At 33.1% G+C, this 20,855-nt stretch overlaps 1 protein-coding gene across 2 annotated transcripts in view; it reads right to left on the reverse strand.

Moving 5' to 3' along the window:
* LOC106880606 (glutamate receptor ionotropic, NMDA 3A) overlaps positions 1-20,855 on the reverse strand; it is an 851,602-nt gene that overhangs the window by 186,713 nt on the left and 644,034 nt on the right. For both annotated transcript variants that reach the window (XM_052972427.2, XM_052972428.2), the window contains exons 6-7: positions 4,313-4,463; positions 1,131-1,421 (exon numbers count right to left, since the gene is read on the reverse strand). In XM_052972427.2, the coding sequence (XP_052828387.1) occupies positions 1,131-1,421; positions 4,313-4,463 (442 nt within the window). The remainder of the gene's footprint in view (positions 1-1,130; positions 1,422-4,312; positions 4,464-20,855) is intronic.

Here is a 20,855-nt window from a genome sequence, read left to right on the forward strand (position 1 = left end):
GAGAGAGAGAGAGAGAGAGAGAGAGAGAGAGGGAGGGAGGGAGGGAGAGAAACAGAGACAGACAAATAGACAGAGACAGACAAATAGACAGAGACAGACAAATAGACAGAGACAGACAAATAGACAGAGAAAGAGACAGATACACACACATATAAGTGTCACCTCTTCTGGAGATAAGGTAGAGGAGCCGCCTGGCCGATGACATCTGTTGAGGCAGAAACACGTAAACAGCTATCCTTATTCTTCCACATAATCAAACTGCTCACATAAATGGCATCGTCATTTTAAATAAATTCTGACTTTAGTAACTATCCTCCTAATTACTATCAAGTGATTATTTCACCTTCTCTAGAAGTGAAAATAATTTCAATAAAACACGAATTTATGCTGTATGGTATTTAATATTAACTTATTTCTTTTTCAAATACACTCCACTAGGCATTGTGATGTACTTTTCTTAGCTTATTTTTGCCATGTTTGCATGCGCACTCTTGCGGGGAAATGTACGTTCTAATTATTGTTTAAATCAAAATCGTTCACTTTCACATTACATTGTATAGTGCTTGCATCAATTTTCTTTGAACGTAATATATATCTGTGTGCGCGTACGTATGTGTGTATACGCGTGTATATGTATGTGTGTGAATGTGTGTAAGACTATACTAAACCATAGTGTTGGCACTCCGTCGCTTACGACCTCGAGGGTTCCAGTTGATCCGATCAACGGAACAGCCTGCTCGTGAAATTAACGTGCAAGTGGCTGAGCACTCCACAGACACGTGTGCCCTTAACGTAGTTCTCGGGGATATTCAGCGTGACACAGTGTGACAAGGCTGACCCTTTGAATTACAAGCACAACAGAAACAGGAAGTAAGAGTGAGAGAAAGTTGTGGTGGAAGAGTACAGCAGGGTTCGCCACGATCCCCTGCCGGAGCGTCGTGGAGCTTTAGGTGTTTTCGCTCAATAAACACTCACAACGCCCAGTCTGGGAATCGAAACTGCGATCCTATGACCGCGAGTCCGCTGCCCTAACCACTAAGCCATTGCGCCTCCACTAAACCATAGTAGCACGGAAATAAAGTGAGTAAAATTTAGATATAAAATAAATAAGAATTAATTGGTATATTTACCTGGCTGAGGAACATTACGTGTGAACTCCGCCAACAGCTGTTTCCTGGCGTTGCTCGAAAGTAAGGAACAAGAACCTTAAATGCGGCGTGTTCCAGCAACAATACAATAATTCCCAATAAAATACCGACAGTAAGAAGAACAAAAAGTCCAGCATGATGTTGCACTTCGAGCTGTGATTCCTCTTGTGTCATACGTTGTTGATAGCACTGGGCGTCTGCAAAGTGCACCTCTATCAAATCTTCAATGAAGCCACTTTGGTGATAGTCCAAAATTTTTTCAGATAAAGGAATCTAGTTGTTAAATAGAAAAAAATGGCGTTAATGGCATTTTAGAGAGAGAAAGAGCTATATAATTACAAAAGGCGTTCTAATTAAGAAACACTGATAAAGCTGAAACACATCTATTGTCGACCCTGTATTGTAAAAATCATACTCACTACTGCTTAAATGTAATTTCATTTACTTCTTTCGTGGTTTTATTCCCTGCTTTTGTTCTTGAATGATTTTTGTTCCCACTATTTTGATTTTGATTAATTTTTATTTCTATGTTTATAAACCGATATGAAATTATGATTAAAACATCAGTTTCTTTTCTCTGTGGATGCAAACTGCATATGAGAAAGACGAATCGAGAAACTCTTTGAAGTTGCTACTTTTTCTTAATACAACTAATACATAAGTAAAAAGTATTGTTTATCGGCAGGAATCTAATAAATGCAATATGAAGCTCTTTTGGTAATTTCTTCATACGTCATTGAACTGACCATAACAATATCTTTGACAATTTGACGATGTATAGACAATAAGTATCGAAATCTGAAACTTCTAGAAGCTATTTCTATTTATACATTGATTTAATGTAGGTCGCCTTCGTCATTAAACGCACGCTTGCGCGCACACACACATGTACATATGCAGAAAGGATATGGGGAGAAGAAGACTTCAAGAAGGCCCCTGTTTTCAGAAAGAACTACACGCAGAATTTGGTTGGGACATTCACCTCATGAGGGATGGGATACGGAGAGATGAATGTTCCAAGAGTGCTTGTCTGGGAGTGTGACGAGATCCGGTAATACCGACGAACACAAGCCATTGTAATAGAAACTTTTTTTTAAAAGGGGAGAAGATAAAGTACGGTTTTGGCAATCAAAATGTATACGTACAACATACAGTTAGCACTTCAGAAGATTTTCTATCCATGGTGACTGTTTATTTTAATTTGTTTGTTTACAACAATTTTTTTTTTGTATCTTCCCTCTTTCAATTCTGTAACTACGCTTTATAAATGTTTTTTTTTCTTTTTGACACTAATTTACAGCAAATTTATATTGAGATATGCAATATATTCTTTCAGGTCCCAGATAAATACTGATGTATTGAAATTAGAAAATTCCAACAAATGTTGTACAACAGAACTTGAAAGTTTTAAAACAGATACCGATCTATCTAATGATTGATAAGTTGTGTATTGTGTTATGGACGTCATTATTTCACCGAATGCTGCAGAGACTAAACCAGACCTGTGATTCATGTAATCTATGCGTTAGAATAATAGTACCAGAGAAGTCACAACCACAAACTGTTACTGTTCTCTATATTTGTATTGTAATTTTTGTTCCGCGAATATGAAAATTTAACTTATGTCTGTCGTTCGGAATTTCACCAGTTGACCTTTAAGAAGGAAGCAAAGATCAACCTTTGTAATTTGATTTCTTGATAATATTTTAATGCAGGAAGACATCACGAATATAGAAGCTATTTCAGATTAAAGTTCACTGATGTAAAATGTTATAAGTTGTCATATTTTCAATGATTATTTCGCTAAGAAAGAGCTTCTGAAGTTAATCTCTTAATTCAATATATTTGAAAGATTTGAAATACACGATGTTTTTCTCTGCATTTAAATGTAATGAGGAGACTAAGGAGTGAAATAATTTCAATGTTTCTGTCATTGATTGGTCAACAGAAAAAAATTCCATTCATCATATTCTGACAAGCATTTATTGAGTTACCATGGAAATCCAAATGGTGTTCGCTGTGTCAATGAGTGAACTGACGACAAAAAATTAATTAAAGATTTCTTCAGAGCATCACAGTAGTTTTACATATCCAATATAACAGTGAGTATAGCACGAAATTCGAATCTGGAATAATCATTGTATTTTATTGTCTCTTCGGATCCTCATCTTTAATGAAGAAAAGATTATTATTATTATTATTATTATTATTATAATTATTATTATTATTATTATTATTATTATTATTATTATTATTAGTATTATTATTATTATTATTATTATTATTATTATTATGTTGTTGTTGTTGTTGTTGTTGCTGTTGTTATTTTTTCTTCTTTCTTCAAATTTTCCTCCATTTCTCACCGAGTGTTTTCCGTACACCTAGGGCAGAGAAGCTCGTTGTATGCATTCCCAGTTTACACATGCAAATTCACAGGTAAAATATGTATTTAAAAAAAAATTAATAAATAAATAAATTCATGAATGGATGGTGTTTTCACAGCGATAATGCTCTGCTCAGTACATGAGTCACTCCAGTTAACACGATTTTTTGCACTTCCTGTAGGGATGGTAAACCTTGTATCATTTTCAAATTGAGTAGCCCGTCCTATTCAAAAAGTCCCTTAATAAGGGTTGTTTAAGGTTGTCAAACGAAATACCCATGTTTCCAGACGTCAGTTATTCAAAACCCAAAGAATTCCTCTCAATACATGACTATGATCCTCTCCCATTATTATTATTATTATTATTATTATTATTATTATTATTATTATTATTATTATTATTATTATTATCATTATTATTATTATTATTATTATTATTATCATCATTATTATTATTATTCGACCGTCTATACGCTCTGAGTTCAAATTCCGCGGAGACCGACTTGGCCTTTCATCCTTTCGGGGTCAATTATTTAAGTACTAATTATGTGCTGGGGTCGTTCTAATCGACTGGCTCCCTTCCCCCAAATTTCAGGCTTTGTGCCTATAATAGAAAGAATTATTATTATTATTATTATTATTATTATTATTATTATTATTATTATTATTATTATTATTATTTATTATTATTATTATTATTATTATTATATAGAAAACATTATCAAGTACGCTTACTTTGCGTCGGGTAAAATTTAGTTGCAATTATTATAGAAATACTCACACGTATAGTGGAATTTTTTGGTAGCCCTATTCCGTAACCATCTTCCCCATATGTCTGCCCGACAAGTTTTAGTTGACAATTTGGATCTAATTTCGCGCGTGCATAATCCAATATAGGGTAATCTCCGAGATATGCGTCTAACTTGCCGTCTCTGTAAATATATTTGTAAATAAATGAATACATAGCAAAATCACATTCGATAGATACTGGTAGCATTTAAAAAGACATAAAACGATAGCAAGTAGGGAAATTAAAGTATGAGACAAGTATAAGAATGTTTATTATATATAAGAAGAAATAAATATGTTTATTAAAAATGAAACAAAATAAGATAAATCAAATAGGCATTATAATTTTAGTCAATAATTTGGTCGAATACGGAGACTATCAGTGATTGGTAACCGTGAAAACTTAAGTTATATTTTAAAGCTTTAAGTTGCTGCATAACTGCTGCCAATAAAAAAGAAACTAGAATGCATGTCTGATGTTGCAAGAAATATTTTAGAATTAATTCCAGCCATGAGACAGCTCATAGCGGTTTCATGGACGACAGAACACTTTAAATCAGAAATTTAAATCTGGTTATCCTTTATGATGTTCATTTTGATTGTTTCCACCTCATTAATTGAATATCATTAAAACCGATTTTGTTTCAATGATTTTTTATACTTCACAAGCTACTATAAACAAAGACGATGGCAGCATGTTTACGACATCAGTAACATGGCAAATAAAACTGAAAACATTGATATTTGTAATGGTAAAGAAGGATGCTTGTATCTATTGCCATTTCTTGTTTTATAATTACACGTTAGGAACATCAGTCTTTAGGAAGGAATATGTGAAAGATATTTATAATTAATCATCTGCAAGGAATTATTAATCATTTGTTCCGTTCATAAACATCACACATTCAGATTATTAAAAATAACACTGAAGTCACTTAGGATCCAAAATCCTAAATCACTTTTACATGAAACATGTTTTTATAGCAATCTAAACTAAATAAATTTATAATTATCTGGCATATGTGGTTAAGCTATCTAATTACGCTAAATACTCGTCTTCAAAACACAACCATAATTAAATACTGGTTTGAAATAACTGTACAGCAATTTAATATTTTACGAAATGTTTTTAACACTTCTGAAATCCTATTCAAATGTTGATACATTAACAACAAGCAAAATTCATGGTTGAACATATTTTTCTCTGTATACTGCAATCTCCCATACCTACTCTAACCTGTATAACAAAGTATTGTGAATTTTAATTAGCGAAATACCAAAGCACGTTACAGTAAACGCTTTATAGCGATATTTCATCAACAGTAAATTAGCTTCCAGCTGTATATGTGATTCCAGCCACTAATTTGTTGTATCAGAAAACATTACGAAGCGCAGCCTATGATTTATTACAACAGAAAACTGAAAACGTTTGAAACCCTGATGAATATTAACATCTTTTTTCTTTAGAAATATTCAGACATAAACCCCAATCGTTATTTTAAAAGCATTACGAGTTTCTTCAAACAATATGACGTTTGACATGGTGTTAGATCAGTATGTTTCATCTATTATTGGCATGCTATGCACTCCATCTTATTTCTTTCGAATTTTCATGAGTCGTATACGACCAAGACTGGAACCAAGAGGAAATACAACGTTTGTAAAATCAAAATTTACTTATAAAATACAGTGAAAATTGTAAGGACGTACAATTCTTTGTTTGTAAGCCGGAAAAAGGCTGTAATTGATCAGGGCTTTTGAAATAGATGAAGCTTGCTTAAACAAAAAAGATATTGAAACGACAAGAAAATTTGTGTTGGGATGAGCCAATACATAGCGTAATTAGATAGCTTAACCATAAATAATGCGGTTTTTTCAGTTGTATGAACTCAAAGTCGGAAGGGGACGTGATAATATACCTGCAAAAACTTGCTAGAAAAGCAGGTAGTAATTTTACCTTGTGTTTATACTTGGTGCAAGTTTTGAAGAGTGCAGTTCAATTTTAACAGTTATTTTTTTGAAAGTTATGATGGAAGTGACCAAGGGGCATATTCGGCATATTTTGCTTTATGAGTTTAATAAAAGCAACAAAGCAACGGAAAGTGCGAGAAATATTAATGCAGTAAATGGAGATCGAACAATAAGCATAAACCAGTGTCAACGGTGGTTAATCAATACTTATTAAGCTTTATTAGGACAATGGAATTGGTCTTGTTTGTAAAGACTAACAGATAAACGATATATTATATTTTCTTCACTGTTTACCGAAAAGACCTTCACATGGAATTGTTTTAGTGAACAATAATAAGAAGTATCTATAATATAATGTGAACCGCTCAATTCGTATCTTCAACCTCTTTTCACATGAGCGAAACGAAAGAGCCTTAATTAACGTAAATTATGAAACTTACGTTCCTGGCAGCCCTATGGCAAATCAGAGAATTACCTTCCTATATGATAATACAGTTTGATATATTAATTATTATTATCAACACAGGGGCTAGTTTGTTAAGGAGGGACGAACTGTAATTACCTACTAAAACCAACATCTGGTGTATTTTAATTCCAATATAAGGAACATATTAATGTTCTACCACTCCCCGGTCTTACGGCATAGTACAATGATTAATAGTATATAGCTAATAAATTTATGTTAATAACACTTTAACATATTTGAGATAATTTAACGCATCAATTCTAATGCAGCTCAGTAATTTGTTTCTTTTCTTTGCCTAAACACACACATATACACACACAACGCACAACGCACACACTCACACACGCATGCACACACAACACATACAGACACGCGCACACATGACACGCACATACGTGTGTGTGTGCGTGTGTGTCTGTTAGATGTTAATGCACAACATTAGTCTGGACAAACTTCTTATTGTTACCTATTCTACACTTAAATGATAATAATACACGGCCACCAAATAAAAGCAATTTCCTCACCATCGCCTTCAATAACTACCTTTGCCCTACGTGAACACGAAACTGTTCGAGATGTACTGATACACTTTATTATAATTGCTATATCTATCAGGCTTGACATGTTTATCGGCTGTACTTCTGCTAAATCAAGCCGTTCTACTAAATATTTCTGAATATTCTAACCCCTTTATATATCCCAATACTATTATCTCTCCAACGTCATCATCAGAAGCAGCAGTAGCAGAGCTGGAAGAAGAAGAAATTTTCTGCAGGAAAAGCAGTAAAATCTACATAATATTTTATGCAATTCATATTGTGTGTGTGTGTGTGTGTGTGTGTGTGTGTGTGTGTGTGTGTGTGTGTGTGTAAATATATGTATATATGTATATATATATATATATATATATATATATATATATATATATATATATATATATATATATGTATATATATATATATATATACATACATATACATACATGTACATACATGCAAACACACATTCACGCACATATACATACATGTACATACATGCAAACACACACACGCACACACGTATAATTTCCCTAGATCCGTCACGTTCATTTCTCTTCAAATCAACTTTGTATTTTCTTTCCTTATCTAATTTGAACTATATTTTCCGGTTATTCTACCACATTTAGTGTCATTAATCTATTTATGAGTCTAACAGAATCACGTAGAGGACTTCAAATAAATATACACATAGATAAATTATTTAAAAACGAACTATTGACCTGGAACATTCTATAAGTACATGACACCTCACAAGCCTTCAGGAGTAAAGGACAGCCTTACGTATTATTTAATTCATAGCTCTTTTGGTTCAGCAACAACAGTTTTATAAAAAAGGGTTTTGAGAGAAGCCAGTATCCTGACTCTATACAAGTTTCCGAGATTTATGTGAGATGGTGAGAATGTTATTTTCATAGGAGGGGCTTAGTCCGAATGCTTACAACAGAGTAAACTTCGCTGAAGCTACTCAAGATGTCCCGTGGTAGTGTTAGACCGAAAGACATATTGAGTCTATTACCCCTAAAGGCATGGTGCAATTTAAATTCAGAACGTAAAATTTCATAAAAACTCATCATAAGGCATCAAGTTCGAAGTACTAAAATTTCCCTAATCTGCCGCCCTGGACTGATACTTTTTATCGATTCCGAAAGAATAAAAGTCAAAGTTGACTTCTGTGATATTTGACCTCAGAGTGTTGTAATAAATACTCCATGTCTTTTTTTTTTTTTTTTCGACGCTCTAACAACTCTACCAATTCGCCACCTTTCATTTATGTCAATGTAATCCTTGTGTTAAGATTTCGTAAAACATTTGAATTTAATTCTGTTTTTCTTGGACGAAGAGTCATTTTTGTAACGCCAAATTTCTCCCGCGCCCCAGCAAACAATCATATCTAAACTCCCGAAATAAAGTCTTTAATTTTTGCCAATAAAGACCGCTATACCATCACGTTCGCGGGTCTTATTTCTGCCTGTTTTATGACAACCTACGAGAGTCGCGATGCAAAGTTCGTTAATAACTACGATAGGAATGCTAATGACAGCAGTAATTCAGTTATTGTCAAGAAGTGACATATATTTATCGCTCTGCCTTACTAAGTACATTCTAGAGCCGATCGTTGGAGAAGCAGATTTAAACATGGTTCTTTGCCACTTGTCATCGATTTAGCTGTTCAAATCAGAAAAACAGCAAAGTTTCAACAATATGAAAATCTCTTCTTAATGTAAACTACAAAACACGCATCGACCAACTGATTGGTCGATTGATGGTAGTGATCGATACAACAAAGTATAAGCTAATTGATCCATCTACAAGTATGTATGCACTTACATTCCACAACTTACAATAACAAATATGTTTGGAAGAACAAAAAACGAAGACAAAGGCATAGCTTCGTACAAATAAAGAGATAAGTCGATTGGTAGGTAGGTAGGTAGGTAGGTAGGTAGGTAGGTAGGTAGGTAGGTAGGTAGGTAGGTAGGAAGGTAGGTAGGTAGGTAAGAAGGAAGGTAGGTAGGTGGGTTTATTGCTTGGTTTATGGATAAATAGTGAGCTAGAAGCGTATGCGCATAATTCTCATCGACTGGTAAACTATTAAAACAAAAAGGGAATCAACATATTTGTACGCATCAACATATTTGTACGCATCAACATATTTGTACGCATCAACATATTTGTACGCATCAACATGTCTTTCACTGGTGTATTAAAAATAACAATATTAAAAGTATATAAATATTGATTGCACTCTTAATAAACTGTCACTTAAACAAAATAAACCTTTCGCTTCAAAGTATGCATTATTTATTTACACTGTTCATTATAATTTCTGTGTAATCCCATCTAATTTAGACCAATATTCTGTGAGCGAAGTAGTTAGATCGATAATATCGAGCCTAGTAGCTAGCTAGGTTTTTATTTTATCGACCTCGGAAGAATGGAGGGCAAAATTGACCTCAGCGGGATTTGAAATCAGAATGCAACGAGTCGGAACAAATAATGCATAGCAATTTGTCTGATATTCTAATACTTCTCTCAGCCCACCGCCCTTGCATACTTTATAATGATCACAAAAATCCTGGACGGTGTCTAAATTTATTTTATTATGGTGTCAACAAAACCTGTTGGGAAACCATATTTTAGATATAAAAACATATAAGATTCAATAGGATATTCCTCAACAGATTTAGTGGAGAAAGGGAAGTAGTTAGATCAAGATCACAGATCTGGGAGAGTAGCATCTACTTCAATTATTCAACTGAATAAATACATAAACTGAAATTAATGCATTCCAGCATAAATTTAATATCAGTTTATTTGTGTAGACACAGAAGAACCAAAAGATTGACAGAAAAGGCATTCTATCACAGTAAATGCTTGTAATTCCTTGTTTCTATAGAATAATATTCACAATCTAGTTCTTTTGTATTCAATCTACTATCCTTGTGCCCCCCCCCACTTCAAAAAAAAAAGGGGAAAAAAGGACAATTAACCAGTCTCAGAACTTTCCACCGATCACTGTGTGTGTGTGTGTGTGTGTGTGTGTGTGTGTGTGTAAGCAGACGCTGAGAAAATATCGGAAGATACTTCATTCGGAAAGCATTTTTGTCAGTTTTCCCACCGAAGTATGTCGGCGAAACATTTAAACAAATACAGATATACACCCTGTCGTTGTTTATGCACACATCTTTTCATTTACCATATATATATATATATATATATATATATATATACACATATATATACACATGCATACACATATATATATATACTCATAAAAATTACGATTTAATATCATCTGGATAATAACCTTGTAAAATGCATTCCAAAGCTCCTCAACGGGTATCGACAACCATATACAAGACGAATTCTCCGGTTAGTGTATGCAGAATTCATGTCAAAAAATTATAATGCAAGAAGATAGAATGAACAGGTTTTAACCCACATCACTCTCAAACAATTATTCCTGGATCATATTTGTATAATGATATGTATAATGTGTGAAACACTCTGCTAATACTAATACACAGAAACAATTGTAGTGATTGTGATGAAATCCTGTTCATTCTATCTTCTGGTAATATAATTATGTGTGTATGTGTATTTGTCCCTCACCATCTTGTAAACATAGGTTCTACTCATCATTTGCGCATTTTATTAAATCTATGTAATCCCACAACCATAAGTTTCCTTACGCAAATTAACTTTGAAGTACGACAAAGGCAGCCTAGCAAGTTACAACCTCAACTAATAATACCCTTCTTATTAAACTATTCTTTGTCATTGTAACCCATGCAAATTCCTCTAACCCACTACATCCCCTCTCCTTCATAGCCTCCCTACACTCACTTCCCTCTATTCAATTTCGTACATCTCTATATACCACTGTACACTTCCTCTAATACCAACCCACATTCATTATCCCACTAACCCCTGCTATCTTGACAGCCAACTTACCCCCAGTTCTGTCCATCCCCCGCTGTCTTCTCTCATACCTTCCTACATACCTTAGTAATCTCCCTCTGCCACAGAACTAGACATTTTACTTCCCTCTAATAATTGCCATTCCTTTTCTCAATATCGCAACCAATAATTCTTTAGCTTTCACCTCTAAACTTTAACAAACTCAACACAATAGACTACCATTCATATATTACCGCAACCTCCTATTTATCTTCATAGTTTTCACCTCTACTACCATTCCTTTAGTAGCCTCATTACTAAACCCTCACTCGACTTCAACTATCTTTTCTCCTCTCACCATTCCTTGTCTTAATACCCTTCAGTTCCCCCTCTAATACACTTAGCTCTCTACATTTAATCATTCCATCTTTAAACTTCTCTGCATTAAGAAATGTAAGATCTTTTCTAACCTAATAACGGAGGCTCGTCTCATCTCATGTTAAATGCACTCATACAGCTGCATTTTGTAATGACCTAAAAACAGCTTTTGGACTTCTTCCACCTCTTTAATTTTCTTGGTCTTTTGTAATCTGTGTAAGTTGAACTTATTAATATAAATATTTATGTATTTATACACATAAATTCATCATCTGAAAGTTTCCACTTTTTACTTTCTCTCGTTTTGCATGTATACATATATACATATTTTGTATTTGATGTATTTAATATATTCAATATATTTGATGTGTCTAATTTGTTTACCCCAATAACTGCTTCGATACCATCTTAACTTGATCCCTCTAATAGCCTCTCTTTACCTGATGCAATGATCCCCTGTGAAGACATCGGAATCTATGTTTGAATCTTTTGAGCACCACTAAGTGTCTTCTATACGGAGAATATCTGGATCTCATTTGTGAACTTTATATTTACACGACGGATGCTGAAAATTTCCTGGCTTGGGTGAAAAAAAAATACAGGAGGATCAGTTATGATTTTATTCAATATATTTTCCTCTCAGATTCACACACGTATTGCAGCGGTCCTAAGCACTTTAAAAGAGCTCGGCAGGTTGGGCCTCCAGCCAGGCCTTTCGTGACAACCTTAGCGCCAGGAACTTTTCAGCACCCCTTCGCATATATACTAAAATTTCGTTTAGGTTTATCGATACTTATAACTTGGTGTTACATCTCAATATACATATGCTTCAGAATAAAGCTTTCTTGAGTAAAGAGCGTAATATGAAATTGAATAAATGAAAATTGAAAAAAAATGAAATTAAATAAATGACAAGGGAACAGGAGTTACATAATCAGCTCCAATAGCTTATAATTGTTTCTGCTATAAGATGCAGTGCATCCCGAGATGAGTGCTTGTACATGACTACACAGCTTCCTCAGATTTTCTGAAATAAGGTGTAAAGTTTATTTCGGAAATCATTCTCTCTCTCTCTCTCTCTCTCTCTCTCTCTCTCTCTCTCTCTCTCACACACACACACACACACACACACACACACACACACACACACTCTCTATCTCTCACACATACATACACACATTATAGAAACACATGTGTATGAATAAATATTTATGTATGTATGTATGTATGTATTTATGTATGTATGCATGTATGTATGTATTTATGTATGTATGTATATATGTATGTATATGATTGCATTAATGTATGCATTAATCTGTGTACTTTCGTTCGTCCCTTCGAGACAAACATTAAACCCACTTGTTAGTACATTTCTTTCTGTCTTTTATCTCTCTCTCCCACTCTCTCTCTCTCTCTCTCTCTCTCTCTCTCTCTCTCTCTCTCTCTCTCTCTGTTTCTCCATCTCGCTCACACGTTGTCTTTCGCTCCATGTATATATTTTTTTTTGTCTTTTGCTTAACGAGCCTTTAATAATTTACCAGCCCCTTTCATTCCTTATCTCTCACCTCTTTTTCTCTCACTCTCTCCACGCGCATACACGCACACATGCAAGTATACACACACACACACACACACACACACACACACACACACACTCACACGCACACACACACACACACAGAGCAGTTCCTCCTTTGTTTTTGTACAAATTATTTTCTTTGCCGCCCTCATCTCAATATCGATTCGCATGTTTCGCTAACAATTCTCTTTTGCGCTCCTCCACTTCCTTCTGCTAACACGTGACAATCATTCCCTGTCGATCTATTCATTAAACTTTCTGTTTTATGCTGAAACAATTTAAACCTTGTCTTCGAACACTCGATTTCATTCCTTCTACAATTTTCTTATTGTGTTCATTCTTTTTCTTTATTTTGTAATATCCTTGTAACCTTCTTTATTTGACACTCTCTTAAGAATTTAAAGTCTATAATTATCTATATCATTAGCAGTTTCTACATAGATGCCTTTTCATCTCTCTAAAAACATTTTGTTTATTTATTTTGTTGTTTTATTTTATTTTATCTATTTCAGTCTTTCCTCCATAATTCCTTTCCTTCTCAACATACACATGGACATACGCACTCTCATAAGCATGCAAACTAACAAGACGTATGCATACGTATATACACCCATCTACATACACGATGAAGGCAAGCAAGCCGAAACTTCGAAGTCATTGTCAACCTTTTCCTTATAAAAGTTGATATGTACTTTGCAAAAAAGGAGTGAGCAATCATTGAGTTTAATACCGAATTGTACTTATATATAACTTGATATTAAAAAAATACATTAAATACCAGTTAACACATACACACACACACGTACACACACACGCACATATACACAGACAGAGACACACGTGCGTGTATGCATGTGTAATGTAAGTATTTGATAATTGTTTGCTATTAAGTCTCACTCTCTCTCTTCTCCTCTCTCTCTCTCTCACTCTCTCTCTCTCCCTCTCTCTTTCTCATCCCCCCTCTTTCTCTCTCTCTAAGAAATAGCTACCATACTCCTGGCCACTTTTTGCTCCGATTATTCCTCCCTCTCTATCTCTCTCTCTCTCTCTCTCTCTCTCTCTCTCTCTAAGCCCCTGCTCCTCGTAATTCTGAAGTGCCTCGTTAGCACACGAATAATTATATGAATTTTCTTTTTTTCATTCTGTGTGTATTTGTATGTGTACATCTGTGCGTATATATGTATCTATGTGTATTTATGTATATATGTAAGTGTAAATATATATATATACATATGTATATACACACACACACACACACACACACACATATATATATATATATATATATATATATATATATATATATATATATATTTACAAACTTGTGGGAGTGAGAGAGATACATATATATATATATGTATATAATATGGACATATATATGTACTCATGCATAAAGGCACACATAACTACGTGTGTGCGCATACATGTACACTAATACCTACATATGAATATATAAATATATATGTATATACATACATACATAATACATACATTCTTATTTACACATAAATGTATGTGCATATACATACATACATACACATATATTTATATGCTTAAACACATACATACACTAACACCTGTTTGCTTCATTCCAAATAATGAAGTGTCTTATATGGAATAGAAAATCATAATTGTATTTATGCACACAATTCTGTTCTATAGAACCATAGATATTTGAGGCCCATAGAAATTTCCATGCATCAACATTATGCTTGAATAAAGCTACAGTATTCTTCTACATGATGTCTAAATTTATAATACAAGATGTGTGTGTACGTATATATATATATATATATATATATATATATATATACATATATATATATATATATACATATTATATACATATATACATATATATATATATATATATATATATATATATATATATATATATATATATATATATATATATACATATATATATATATACATATATATATATATATATATATATATATATATATATATATATATATATATATATATATATATATATATATATATATATATATACATATACACACATATATATATACATGTGTATGTGTGTGTGTTTGTATATGAGTGTGTGTACGTGTGTGAGTGCTTTTTGTCAGATATGGTATATTGAAAATATGACAATACTCTTCTTTTTGAGCTTTTCTTTTCCTATATGCATATCAGATACTCGTAGTTTCTTTGGAACCACAAATTCCCAAATTCAATTTTATCATCGTTTCCAGCATATGTCAACCTCGCCTTGATAATTTGGAGTGATGTTGCCTTCAGGTCTGTATTTTTTATACAGTGTTGTTTATGCACACATAGTTTGCGTATGTTTTTTTTTAAGGTGTATATTTCCCTGATTGAATATCCTATAAAATAGTGCAGAACTTGATGTATCTTGTGATGTATGAAAATGCTAGTACTTTTCAGGACAGTAGATTGGATAGCAATATACTGCCAACAGAACATTCTAAAACTATAGATTCTGTTAATCATTTGAATATAGTGGGTTTCCACTATACTCTTATTTATTTAAATAAATATAAATGTGATAATATTCTAGTCATTAACTGATATTTAGTACGTTGTAAAATGAAATGGTAAGAACTTTGTTCAATACTTTTAATATTTTGAGGCATCGGCCTGAAATGGGCCAACAAATATAATAAAGTAGAATACTTCCTGGCTCTAAAGCAATGCCTTTAACGGGTTTCAACAATTCCATTTGCAACATAATTTTTTATTTCACATACATGGTATGCAAATTTTATTATGCCAAATATTGAGGTGTTTCTAATTCCTAACATATAATTAAAAAATAAAATTTCAACAACAACTACGAATTGTATGATTCTATCACAGAAGATGCAAACTATATATCCAACAACCAAATGAGACATTTCATGATCATCTTTAACGATTAAACTTCATAACTTTACTCTTATGTGATTTATCAAGGAATTTATGTTGGCCATCTGCAAAAGATTCTAGCTAACAGTTAATAATTACAGTTCTATATTCAAGAGATAGGGGATTATGTACATTATTTACATTTAACAAGATGAGGACAAATATCCGTCAAATATAAATAATGTAAATAGAGTAAAAATTACACACAAATTAAAAGAATTTATAGTGCCAAGAGTTGAAGTAGCATGGGGGAATGCACTGTGACAGCGAGACTCCGCATCCACCATTTGCTGTTGTTTCCCTACTCCTGGCGGAGTTACTGCTGAGAATTTTACGAAGTTGGAGTGCAAATCCTACCTCAACCTCTTTTAGTCACCCTTTACAACAGGCATAGGAAACATCGTGTCTATTTTTTGACATGTCAGTCCTCACGCAGCACTAGAGTAAGGTAAAGAGCAGAACACGCCGCCTGGATTGCGATTCGAAACACGATCGTCAAATCGTGAGTACATACCCTAACCACTGGGCCACGCGCCTTCATGCCAATATATTAAAAATATTATCATATTTCGTCTCTAAAGGTATCAAAATTTAAGTTACTCCTTCTCGTAAGGTGATCTAAATATTGATCTATCGATCTGGTAATTGAAATGCTTTACTTTCTGCTGATTAGCTACCACATAGAAAGTAAGTACGTTTCAAAATTTTTCTTCTTAATGGCACCCAAAAATATATGTGTGTGTATGTGTATATATTGAAATATACACACATATATACATATAGATATAATCGTAAATATATACAGACATATATATACATATAAATATAAACAAAAACATATACATACATAGTGACATATAATACACACATACACATATATGTACACACATATACATACATATCTCTCTATATACATACAAACAGACCCACACATGCCTATATACATACACACATGCACATGATAATAATACACATCGATGTGTGTGCGTGCATGTCTGTTTAAATCTTACTCACGAAATAAAATGCGAACAAGTTGTCACACAATCATATAGAACTCCTTTGTTTTACTTTGCTACCTTTTTTCTTTTAAATCCTGTTTCCTATATTTATCGATATTTTCTCATGTTTCCTATTTTTGCCGAATATTTTACCAGTTTATTTCGATTTCTATTGGATTATGCATGATTGAGAGAGTGTATGCTAACTTGAGAAATGTGACAAGTTTATGTAGATATATTTACCTAAACTGGAACGTGACAAACATACGTAGATATGCTAAATACATGCAGTTCAAGACTACCGAAATATATTTGTTCAAGATGGTCTTTCGATTTATTTCTATTTGATGATATCGTGCAATAGACATAAAGATCATTAGATTTATGATTTTATTTTTATATCGTTGATATCGTTAATGCTCTCATTTATTACACACTGACACACACAGACACACAGACGCACACAGACACACAGACACGCACAGACACTCAGACACACACACAAACTTTCTGTCTGTCTCTCTGTCTCTCTCCCCCTCTCTCTCTCTCTATATATATATATATGTATCTTTACAAATGTATCTTTACATACATATATTTATACGTGTATTTCTCTATACACACACTCTCACACACACACATAAACTCATATAAATACATACATAAATACATACATATATACATACATACATACATACATACGTACATACATACATACATACATACATACATACATACATACATACATACATACATACAGTGCCATCCGGAAAAAAGTATTTTCTGAAATGAATATATAGAACCCTCCTTCTATTGAATATGTACGCAAATGTCAGCACAAGGAATACTGGTGGAACATCTGTCACGTGTAAGTATAACACGCCGGATATTGTTGTTTGGGACACATAAGAAAAAATATGCACCATCATATAGGTCAGTTGTCCTGCTGATGTAAATACGTATTTGGAAATCAAAGAGAAAGAAGATAACTATGGTCAATTGCTTCGAAACCTCCAGCTTCTACATCTGGATTATAAATTTACATTTATACCAACTATAATTGGAGCACTTGATTCTGTAAGTAAATGTTTAATTGTCAATCTGGATAAGCTTGGATTTTCAGAAAAAAGAAATCAACCAGCTTACCTGCACATTACACATACAACTTCTTAGAAGAAGGGTAAAACCACGCAAGACTTTCCTCAGGTTTAAAATGTGACATGGTTTTCGTTAACTACATCCAACGATGGAGCATTGTATCTTTGTTAAAAACCAGTTCCTTCTTCAAACGAAGAATTTAAATAATTAAAAACAGAAGACATACATATATACATACATACATATATACATACATACATACATACATACATACATACATACATACACACATACATACATACATACATACATACGTACGTACATACATACATAAACCACAACACATATACGATGATGTGAATTCAGCTGCCCTATCGAAGTGATTTATTCTCACAGGAACTAATGTATATAAGGGTATGCATTCCACAGAGACATGTAATTTAACATACTTATGCGGCAGAATTTGCGTGATACAGTGTGTTACAAGTGTGTTTCCTCACTTTCTGTTTTCACACAAAAGGCTTGGGTTGATCCGAAGTTACATGATTATATATAAAAAAAAAAAAAAATTTTCCCAAGATGCCACACATTGGAATCGAACCCGGGATCATGTTGTTCCGAACAGAATTTCTTAACCAGTCGTCCACCCACAAACAGACAGATAGATAGATAGATAGATAGATAGATAGATAGATGGATAAAGAAGCAGATACATAAACACAAATATTGATTCCTACGTGCGTATGTGTCCGACTGTGTGTAAACCATCACCATTCCAATGCCTTTCTTCAATTAGTTGTAAAAATCACACATTTGCACATGTATAAATAGGTACCTGTATAAACATACACATGTATGTATGTATATATATATATATATATATATATATATATATATATATATATATATACAATGGTACATGAACATATTTAGACAATTATACATACCTATGTAGATACATTCTCACATTATATGGAGTTACAATAACACATATAACCTGTCAACCGAGCCGTTACCCAATTGATCGATGTGCCAAACAAATACCCAATCAACCAAACATCTAGTCATCAAACCAACCAATGAACTAACCATCCAAAATACACACCCAACAGCTAACAAACAAACAACCAATTAGACAACCCACCAACTAAACAATCCCTCAACCAACAGACCGCTCATCCAAGCAACGAACCACTTAAACAGTTGTCGAATTAAAAGTCACAAGCAGCTGATTGTCTTATCACTAGACAGTCCCTTTGAGCTCCAACAGAGATATTATCCGCAACCGAACGGTTTCGATGTGTTTAGTTATGTTTGTATATTTTGCAAAATAAACATACATTTTAGCTTCTGTTTATCCAAAACCATCATGTTTCGAATAAGAATGATACGATGGTTGATAATAATGGCGACGATCACGAGAAGGAGAATGATGATAATGATGAAATAAGTGTAGAAAAATATTGTAGTGAAGATGAAGGTATGGAGATAATAAAATTGATGGTAATAATGATTTATTTGCAATAGGGACGTCGGTTTTTTTACCATAATTATAACTTTGACAATAGAGACAATAATAAAAGCAAGAAGGGAAGAATAAAGAATAAAAACAAAAGCGTGATGATAAAAAGAAAGCAATAAATAAATGCTGGTGAGAACTGTTAAAGGAATGAGATATACCAACCAAAACAAAAATGGCCCATCTAATCACTTTTAACTCGATCAAATTCCATCGATCAGATTTAATCGACAAAAATTTAGTCGAGCGAATCTATGGCTGAAGACATTTTCCCTAAGCATTCCGCAGGACCATAGAATACGTTAAATAAAATATTGACAAATAAAATATTCAATAAGGAAATAGGAAATTAAGCATCGAAGTAATAAGTTACTAAGACTTAAATGAAGTTGACTGTGAGAGAGATATGGTAGGCTTGAACGTTAAAATTCAAAAGCTGCAGTTCCAAGCGTTAAAAGCAGAAACGCAAAATTGTAAGCCTCAAGATCTTTGAAGACAAAATCAAAGTTTAAAAAGTGACAGCAAACTGCCATTATTATACTGAAACACAACTGTTGAAAACAACAGTTTCTTATAGGAATCCAACTCTTATGAGTAAAAACACAAATTATAAACAGAAACTCAGAAGTTAGAATGTAAAAGCCACGAGTTAAAAAACATACACAACAGTTAAAAACAATAACCCAACTGTTTTACAAATAAAAATCCAGGAGATATACACAGATTTCTGTTAAACTTTCCAAACTAAGCAATACAAACACGTACAACATAAACCAGACAACTGATTATGTCATATATCCAGGGCCTCTACGATAAATATCTTAAGACAATACAAAACTGATTTGGGTCCCACGGGGCCTCCTCTCAACTTCGATTATTAAAAATGAAAATGAAGCCTGTATTTTAATTTAAGCTCTTAAAAAAAGATTATATGATTGTAAAATATGATTTTGTAAAATTTAGTCTTTATTTTTTTGGAGAAATATATCTTTATGATATCTCATGAACAATGTAAATAGCCTTTAGTGTAAACCTAAATGCATGAATTTCATGGCTGATATCAGGCTAGTACTTTATTTTGTGATCATAGTTTATTTTGTGATTCGAAAGTATCTCCATAGTTTATGACGAAACGAAAATAAATAAGGTAATATGATGAATGGATCGAATTCACTGTTTTCTGAAAGAT

The sequence above is a fragment of the Octopus bimaculoides genome, chromosome 13, assembly GCF_046866305.1.
Source record: "Octopus bimaculoides isolate indiv1 chromosome 13, ASM4686630v1, whole genome shotgun sequence".
Lineage (NCBI taxonomy): Eukaryota > Metazoa > Mollusca > Cephalopoda > Octopoda > Octopodidae > Octopus > Octopus bimaculoides.